The sequence below is a fragment of the Galeopterus variegatus genome, unplaced genomic scaffold (genome assembly GCF_000696425.1).
Source record: "Galeopterus variegatus unplaced genomic scaffold, G_variegatus-3.0.2 Scaffold5548, whole genome shotgun sequence".
Classification (NCBI taxonomy): Eukaryota; Metazoa; Chordata; class Mammalia; order Dermoptera; family Cynocephalidae; genus Galeopterus; species Galeopterus variegatus.
This window is the reverse complement of record NW_007731659.1, coordinates 58,885-69,122: the sequence shown is the minus strand read 5'-3', so window position 1 is coordinate 69,122 and position 10,238 is coordinate 58,885. Positions and strand designations below refer to the sequence as shown.

Genomic DNA, 10,238 nt, shown 5'->3' with positions numbered 1-10,238 from the left:
AGGAAGGCTGGAATTAGAGACACACTAAACCTTGTAAACAATGCACAAATGAGGTAGTTGAGAGTCTAGATTATAGTAGTGACTGTAGGAGAAGGGTAAAAGGTCAAATCCAAGACACTGTAATGCAAGGAACTGCAGTTGATGGCAAACTGGATAGGGAATAAAGGAATTTTTAAAGTTAGGATTTTTCTAAATTACTAGCTTGGGAAAATGCTGCCAATCTGATTGAAATAAACAAATCAAAGATAAAGATGCCATACACAGTTTTGAACATGACTGTATTTGAATAAATCAGCAAATTTTCAAGTGGAACCATCCAGCAGACAGAAATAGAGTACTGGGCCACAGTTCAGGACTGCAGATAGAGCTTTAAAAATGTTACTAATAATGTGAATAACTGATGCTCCTCAAAGGAGGGAAGAGAATAAGTGATTTAATTTTTAAATAGCTGGCTGCTATTCTTATAATTAAATTACCCATTAAATCTAAATGAACACAAAGAATCAATATGGGATGTGGCAGACATTACAAGTTGCCTACTCAGTATCTATTTCCCATTCTCGCTCACTAGCTGGACCCTGACTGTGTTTGGAATGGCAGTGTGCCCACTTAAAAAATGACTTCCCAGCCTGCTCTGCACACTATAACTCTGGAGTGGATTTCTGGAAAATCTTTTGCTTTCTTTCTTCTATCTGCATGGGATGAGTACATGAGGCCTGAGATGGAGCAGTCTTATGACCCTAAGAAACAAAGCCATATGGCAGACCAGGAAGACAGGAGGAAGTGGAGACTTTGATGACATCCTCAAGTCATGGTAGCAACTTTGAACTCCAGCCTTTGGACTTATTTTACATGAGAAAAAATAAATCCCAATGTGTTTAAGCCACTGTTTGTCAAGTTTTCTATTGCTACTCAATGTATTCATAATTGGTAAACTAACAAGTAATTAACTTATGGCCAATAATGATGGCAATATTCAAGAACAGAGACTTTAGCTACCAAGTACAGGTTCATAATCACAAAAACATATATGTATGAACCCACACCTACAAATCTACAACTAACTTATTCAGAGTAGTAAAAGGAAGTGATTGGATAGTGAAATGACTAACCAATCCCCACAAAAAATGTATTTTCAATTACACTTAGTTACTATGCCACATGAATAGATTCAAAATAGTAATTTTTTTAATCATGAAAGAAGAAACTGTGATTTAATAAGCCCACATTACAATAAGAGAACAAGCAGAAATGTTTGTTTTAACAAGAAAAATACTGCCAGATTCAAAAATTGAAGGCATAGTGAAGTAATTCATTACTTCTTGAGTTACTAGTTTAAAACAATATATTTTTTTTTCATATAGGCTTCTCTTATGTGTAAGAAAAACAATGAAAAATGATTACTAATTTTTTAGTCTTAAATGAAGTATACAACAACTCTAAATTAGTGTGACTTACTATACACATATAAAAAGATCTTACGGGAGGAGGGAGAAGAGGGCTGGAGAGAGATTGGGTAATGTGCATAAAGAATAATTACGATTTATAATAATGAATGTGCTAATAATGTTGATTTGATCATCACATGTTGTACACAGGTGATGGCAGTAGTCAATGCTGTACCCTCAAAATATGTATAATCAATTATGCTTCAATTAAAAAAAAAAAACCAAAATCCAAAATACTCCAATGAGCATTTCCTTTGAGCATCATGTTGGTGCTCCAAAACTTTTGAATTTTGAAGCATTTCAGATTTCAGATTTTTGGATTAGGTATGCTCAACCTGTAATGATGACTGATTAGAATTACTAAAGATCATAAAAATTATGATGATAAAATGAAAGAATGAACCACACACACACACAAAGATCTTACCAAAGAAGCAAATAAGAGACAATAACATTTAATTGAAATATCAAGAAAAATTAAAATAGTCCTCTAACTAAAGCCCTAAACCTTCTGGCATTAAGGAATTAAATTACTTATCAGATCACCGGTTAATTTCCCCAGAAATTCTCTTTCTATTTATACACCTCTGAAAGAAGGTATGCTAGTTCCCCAATAGTTGTTTCCAGCTGAAAAAGTAGGCTTTCTCCCTTGTGAAACCCACAATCGAGCCTTTCATTTTTTAAAATATTCTATCCTTTGTGTAATGGGCAAAATGGTACTACCGATCTACCATAATAACATATGTTTCGATTTTGTTTTCTTTTCTGGTGATAGTGACCCTGGTTTTACTGGTTGCATCTACTCATCTACTTCCACTCCCCTTCCATCCCCACATGACTATTGTCTTTTGCAAAACGATAGGGCTGTTTAGACGAAAGAGTCAAATCTATAAATGGCAAGCCATTTTCTTTTATATGTTAGCTTTCCCTGGCAAATGACTCTCATCTTCTGTCATCTACCAACTGAGCAACCTAGCCCACAAAAACATGACACATATCTGTATGTTTATAAATACCTATATACAACTAAATACAAGTGCATATTGCATCCCCAAGCATATTAATATTTTGTATCATTCATTAAGTCAGAATGAGGCTGGAGGGTGGGAATCAGGATGCCTTGGCTTCTAGTGTTGACTCAGCCAGGAACTACCTTAGGCAAGGCTCCAGGCCGCCCTTGGGTTGTTTCCCCTACCCTTCTTTTTCTTCTCATTCATAAAATACAGACTTAGGGCTTATCTCTTACTTGCTTTCATTTTAAAACATTTTGGTTATTTGAGAAATGGAAATATGGGAATCACCCATTCTAATTAAATAGTCACTTCCATTTAATAAAGAGAAGGGATGGTTAACAGAAACCAGTGAGGATAAATATGCAGTGACAGTGACAGGTGGTTAAAAGACTATAGAAGAGGCGGCTAAATTTTGAACAGGTGAAACTGTTTACCTGTAACTTCAAAGGGAGTCCCCTCTATAGTCTGTTACTGAAACATCAAAGAAGCAAACAATTGAAATTTTAGTGAGAAGAGTCCATTCCAGGCAACAACAAGTAGAAAGAACCCCAGGTCATCTTTTCCCTGACTACTCAATGTGTGGTCTATCAAAAATATGCAAAAAGATAACTAAAATAAATTACTATTGTGCAATTAGGATAATTACTAGTCTTAATGGCTGGTCTCCAGTCAGGAAGCCTGTTCATTTACAGAATAATCTAGATTTGGCTATTTATAGTAAGAGGACTCATTAACCACTCAACTAATTATTCCCAGTAATGTGTGGTCCTTTAACATGTCATCTCTCATATCCACTTTCCAACCATTTTTGCTACACTGTGCTATAATCTAAAGAAAATTCCTCTTATCATATTGGTATATTTCTTACTTTTCTGTGTTCATAAATTTTTGTTTAAAGCCATATTACATGTATGTATTTTGATCTAAAATATATTTTTAAAGGCATTAGATCCAATCATGTGAGTATCCCAAAACTTAACTGAGCTCTCACTTTTGGATATTAAAGCTGTTTCAAGTTTTCATATACTATAAAAAGTGTTGCAACAAATATACATAAAATTTGGGGTAGCATCTGATTAATTCCTTAGGATAAACTCAACAAGTAGACTGAGTGAATGGATATGAATATTTTTTAGAGCTTTTCTGATACATAATATTAAACTACCCTTCAAAATGGTAGCACCAGTTTTTTAATGAATTTAAAGATAAATTTTATGAATTATTTGCTCCTACCTTTTAGTGCAACTAGATGGGCTTTGAAAAAGAGATTAAGTTTCTTAGAAAACAAATAGCGGAATTAGATAAAGCAAATAAATCACATAGTTAAATTAATTGATGATTAAGTATGGTTTAATAAATAATGGGCAAATTTTGTTCTCAAGTTACATTTTAGGTTTCTGACATTACTGAGTTTTGAGCATGCTTTTAAGTAAAGTCTGTATTCTGAGTGTAAATTATTGGTATTTAGAATCCTGATGTAAGGTACCTTTGAATCTTGGATACAGTTCTTAATGCCACAACAGTGAACCATTTCTGTAAACAACTGATACCTGGAGACAGAAACTGTCTCAAGACAAATCTGAAAAGTCTAATTAAGAAATGCTTCAAACTAAAAGCATAAATACTCATTAAGTCATTTCATCTGCTATCTTGACACTAAAACAAAAAATGTCAAGTAAAAAAAGCAGAGGGGAGAAAAATCATAGGAAAAAATCTAAAATAAAAGGCAAAAAAGCAGAAAGATCAAAATAAAAGGAAGAACAGTAGAAACACTAAGGCATATTCCATAAATTAGAAAACCTAATATAATGGGAACATCAATAGAGGTAAGAGTAGAGAGTACAGTCAGTAGGAAGAGGCTGGAGCAACTAAGGACTAAAACAATGGAATAAGTAGGTACAAGAAAGGGAATAAATGGTCACACATAATTTGATGTTACAATGTAGTGTTTTGTCTCCCTTTAGGCTGCACCATTATTCAACCACCTCAACTAAGTAGGATATAGCTGAGAACTAGAAGGCAAGAAAAAAAAGGTTCTCACAATAGCCAAAACTGCCAACCATACTATGAAAGCTCGAGTGCTTTTCTTATAATAATCACTTTAAATAGAATGCTAAGAAGTTTGATTATGTTTTCTCTGTCAGCAGCATATTAAAAGTAGTAAATCAGAAGCAAGTAGAGATTTCTAGAGACTGCTACACTGATAATACCATCACATCTGCCAATGATAAAGGACACTCACCACCAACAACAAACTCAACAACTGAAAAAGCGCAGTCGTCTCAAAATATAAGAGATAAACTATCCTAAGCTTCACAATTAGCCCTAAATGCATCAGAGAATAACATCCCTAAAAGATGAAAAATGTTTAAGTTATGATCAGTGAGTTCTGTTTAAAGTGGAAGGGATAAGACACATTTTAAAGTGGTTTTTGTCCTGGATGATATAAAGTTAAAAAGCAGAGATAGGCTTTTAATACCCCAAAATTTTACTTACATTGAATATCTTATTCCCCTGCCAAGATAATTATGGTACAATAAAATAATGAAACAGAGCTACACTCGGAAGAGAAATCATAATTTTGAACATGAAAGATAATCCACATTTGAAATCTGAGATAAACATGGTGATTAGTGACATAGCACAGTTCATATCACATCAATCCACACACTATGTGCNAATTACTAGTCTTAATGGCTGGTCTCCAGTCAGGAAGCCTGTTCATTTACAGAATAATCTACATTTGGCTATTTATAGTAAGAGGACTCATTAACCGCTCAACTAATTATTCCCAGTAATGTGTGGTCCTTTAACATGTCATCTCTCATATCCACTTTCCAACCATTTTTGCTACACTGTGCTATAATCCAAAGAAAATTCCTCTTATCATATTGGTATATTTCTTACTTTTCTGTGTTCATAATAAATTTTTGTTTAAAGCCATATTACATGTATGTATTTTGATCTAAAATATATTTTTAAAGGCATTAGATCCAATCATGTGAGTATCCCAAAACTTAACTGAGCTCTCACTTTTGGATACTAAAGCTGTTTCAAGTTTTCATATACTATAAAAAGTGTTGCAACAAATATACATAAAATTTGGGGTAGCCTCTGATTAATTCCTTAGGATAAATTCAACAAGTAGACTGAGTGAATGGATATGAATATTTTTACATGTGTGCATTTGTACTACTTGACTCTTGGTCACTTTGTGTTCCTCCAAGAAATTCCAAAGCCACATCAATAAAACTGCTATCATCTGGATCCCTTCCACACTCCACATAGTACTGGAATTTGCACTCTTTCATTAACAGTTGCAGCAGAGAACTGCAGTAAATTTAGTACTCAATCAACAATTTATATTTGGCAAAATCTTAAGTACTCACTGTGTGCCAGGTGAGCTGGATAGATATAAATGTAGCACATTTAATCATAGAAACGTAAAGACTACAGAATCATCTAGAATATGGAGTTGTATAATCAATTTTCTACTATTTTTCATCCAGTCTCCCCAGTACTAATAAAGATGGCATATATATACTTTATTTAGTACAATCATCATTAAAAAAACAGATAAAAGTCCAACTTTCTTTTTGTGTTTGAATGAAATATAATTTCTTCCATATTATCATATTTCCTTAGAAAAACATTATGCTGAATTAAGAAAATATGAAAGTTCAGCCCAAAAGAGTAATATTTTGAGATACCATGTAAAAAAAACTTCAGAAGATTATTTTTAAAAAACCTCAAGATTATTTAAATAAAACTATAATTTTATTACCAAAAATATATTCTACATTGCAGCTGATTTTGAAATGAAGTTAAATCAGGTAACAGTTGACCAAATATATTATATATTATCTAAGATCTTTCCATAAAATACCTAAATCTGTATCTAAGTGGGCTGTCTAGCTTTCCAACTTTCAATGTCATGGTAACATTTTTTAAAAAGCATAGAAAAATGCACCTATGAAGTAAGCTTGCCCAAAAACTTGTTCTTGAATCCGATCAAGCCTCTGTATCTTTCAATTTAAAAAAAAAAAAAAAAGTAGGGCACAGAGGAACATCTCAAGAATGTAATCATCAAAATTCAACCTATGAGAAATGCTACAGGACAGATCACCCAATTTTTTCAACAAATTTACAGAGTATCTCAACACTTTGTTAAAACCCACAGCTTCAATTTTACCTCCCTGAAACCTGACATAGTTTCTTACTCTATGGGTCTCTGAACACTATTGAAATTACACCTGTGTCTCCCATTACAATACAGTACAGGGCCTGACTTGAAATCCCAGCTTTGCCCCCACAGTTAACTCATCTATAAAATGAAGAATATACCACCTGCTGCTGAAAGGAATTTTAAGGATTCCATGTGAAAATATACGTAAAGCACCTAGCACAATGTTTGGCATATTTTAGGCTGTCAGTAATTATCTAATGACTGAATAAATAAAAACAATAGGCAGAAAAATTAAATAGTTGTGAATTTCATCTCCTTTCATTTCACCTAACCACCTTCTTATAGTAACTAGTGAACAGTAAAATGCCCAAATGGCCAGTAGTAAGAAAAAAATAAGAAAAGATAACTGAAAAAAAATTGGCTATCAACTTCTAAATAACTGTACAAGACTCTAAGGTACGAAGGAACAGTTTAATCAGAGCAAATACCACCTATAATAATCACTTTAAATAGAATGCTAAGAAGTTTGATTATGTTTTCTCTGTCAGCAGCATATTAAAAGTAGTAAATCAGAAGCAAGTAGAGATTTCTAGAGACTGCTACACTGATAATACCATCACATCTGCCAATGATAAAGGACACTCACCACCAACAACAAACTCAACAACTGAAAAAGCGCAGTCGTCTCAAAATATAAGAGATAAACTATCCTAAGCTTCACAATTAGCCCTAAATGCATCAGAGAATAACATCCCTAAAAGATGAAAAATGTTTAAGTTATGATCAGTGAGTTCTGTTTAAAGTGGAAGGGATAAGACACATTTTAAAGTGGTTTTTGTCCTGGATGATATAAAGTTAAAAAGCAGAGATAGGCTTTTAATACCCCAAAATTTTACTTACATTGAATATCTTATTCCCCTGCCAAGATAATTATGGTATAATAAAATAATGAAACAGAGCTACACTCGGAAGAGAAATCATAATTTTGAACATGAAAGATAATCCACATTTGAAATCTGAGATAAACATGGTGATTAGTGACATAGCACAGTTCATATCACATCAATCCACACACTATGTGCGATGATCGGGCATTCTAAGCACACTCACATATCACATTTGCTTTGGCATGTGTGCATTTGTACTACTTGACTCTTGGTCACTTTGTGTTCCTCCAAGAAATTCCAAAGCCACATCAATAAAACTGCTATCATCTGGATCCCTTCCACACTCCACATAGTACTGGAATTTGCACTCTTTCNGAAAAAGTAATCAAATTTATTTTCTAACTAAAAGCTCTCAAGAGAATCATCTTTAAGCATATTTTGTTTGTTTGTTTGTTTTTTTGTTTTTGTCTTTTTCCGTGTCTGGCAACGGACCGCAACCCTCAGTGTCGCCCCCGGACCGGACCGGGACCGGCAACGGCAACGGGATCGCAGCCGTCGGTGTTGCTCCCGCGTCTCGCTCAGCCAGTGAGCGGGAACCGGTCTGTATGTGGGATCCAAACCCTCGGCGGGGGCGCCGCCGCACTTCCCAAGCGGTGCACCATAGCAGTGCGCCACCGGGCCGGCCCAATAATTTTTAATAATACAAAAACATTTTTAAAAGAAAAGTTTAAATGTCAACATTACTATGCTGAGTCTCTTTGGTTTTCTCACTTTAAAAAACACTAGCAATAAATTAAATGAACAAACTTTTCCATCTGAACAGTAGGTGGCATAACTTACATACTCTGAGCCAGCTGCTGCAAAGTGAGTGATGTGGTAATAAAAAAAGAAAAAAAAAAGCTCAATATAGAATCATCCAAAATTCTGAAAACATATATTTAAAACTGTTTGAAAGTCCTAATTTAAAAATAACAATTTTCAAGTAATATGAAAATACTTACATCTCAATTTGTCCAGCATTTTTCCACCACACATGGTTGCTAACATAGCTTTAACTGAAAATACCGTCAACTTGCCTCGGCCCTCACTGCAAAATAAATTATATTAGAAATAATTGCTATCTGGAACCACAAAAGCAATCAAATGTATCACTAAATATTGAGTAACCAGTAAATTGATTCCTGCCCTTACATGTTACAATTTCACCACATTTAGAAGCCCTGGATTTTCTTCCTTTGTAGAATTAAGGATTCATTAATGCTAGGTGAAGAATGTTAAAGCTAACCTGAACTATCTGGAAATGAGTCTTAGAAACCACTTTGTAAAGTAAATTCTATTTGCTATGTAGGCAGAGGACAAGTGTATGAAACAAATTTCCTATCAACTAAACCCATTAGATCCACAGCTGAGGTGTTTTTAAGTATTCAAAACTGAGGGGCCACCTGGTTTGAATAAAATTCAGAAATATATCCTTAGATCAGGATATTATAACAACTGTTTATTGTTATGTAGTAAACAACAGGGTGCACACTGCTATAAAGATTTTATAGTACATTCATCTTTGTTTTTACAATAACAACTTATATGTTACCAAGTAAATATTTATTCTAAGAAGCTCAATCATATCTGTCTCAGATCTTCTCATACACCTCTTTGAGAAAAGTGAAGGTGAAGGGATAGGAACATTAATTATTTTTTAGGAAGTAGAAATACAAAATGGAGAATATAAATGAATTACCCAAAGTAATGCACAACACCAGCAGAACCAAAACAATGTTACCAAGGCCACCTGACCCAGTGTGTCAACTGCTCCATCCACTCAGCTATGCCCTGGTTTCACAGCAGATAAAAACTTCACTAGCTGGTTGTTAAAGTAATCATATGTAAGTTAACAATAAGCTTTTGTGTTAATTTTTTAAAGTTTGTACTCATAAAGTTTCATAGTAACAGAATAAAGTATCTTTGCAATAATGAGAGCTATATATCATCTCCCTTTTGAAAAGCACTTGTCATCCTATTTATATTCACTAACGGTCCTAACAGAGTGTTTCCCATTTTCCAAACCTTCTCTGCATATAGAAAGATCACACCTGAAAAAAGGCAAATTGTCTATAAGCCAAAAGGTTCTCAGTGAAAACATCACCAGGAAATACCAATGTCTGTTACAGTTGGATTTTTAACTATTACATCTCATTGGGTTTATTCATGAGATAAAATAGAAATCCCTGCAACTAGCTAAAATTAGGATAGGGTTTTTAAAATATAGGGCCAACCCCGTGGCGCACTCAGGAGAGTGAGGCGCTGGGAGCGCAGCGGTGCTCCCGCCGCGGGTTCAGATCCTATATAGGAATGGCCGGTGCACTCACTGGCTGAGCGCGGTGCGGGCGACCCCACACCAAGGGTTGCAATCCCCTTACCGGTCACAAAAAAGCCAAATAAATAAATAAATAAATAAATAAAATATATAGTTCTTCAGAAATAAAGATACAGCTTCAATGTATAAGGCAATACGGCAACAGGAAATGATAAGGAATATTTCTATGTCAAATCTCCACTGCATTATGAGAAAAGTCAGTGGTTATAAGATCATTAAGTTAAAAGGAATGGATTTCTAAGATTGATACAGAACTTTTCCAGTGGACATTTTTTTTTACACCTACCATCCAAATGCTGAGTCTACATTTAAGCACGCCCTACCTGATGA

At 34.3% G+C, this 10,238-nt stretch overlaps 1 protein-coding gene across 1 annotated transcript in view; it reads right to left on the bottom strand.

The window, feature by feature from the left end:
* The window catches only part of LOC103605019 (dystrobrevin beta-like), a 74,540-nt gene that overhangs the window by 22,073 nt on the left and 42,229 nt on the right, over positions 1–10,238 (bottom strand). The window contains exon 4 of the mRNA XM_008589600.1: positions 8,536–8,621. Coding sequence (XP_008587822.1) covers positions 8,536–8,621 — 86 coding nt within the window. The remainder of the gene's footprint in view (positions 1–8,535; positions 8,622–10,238) is intronic.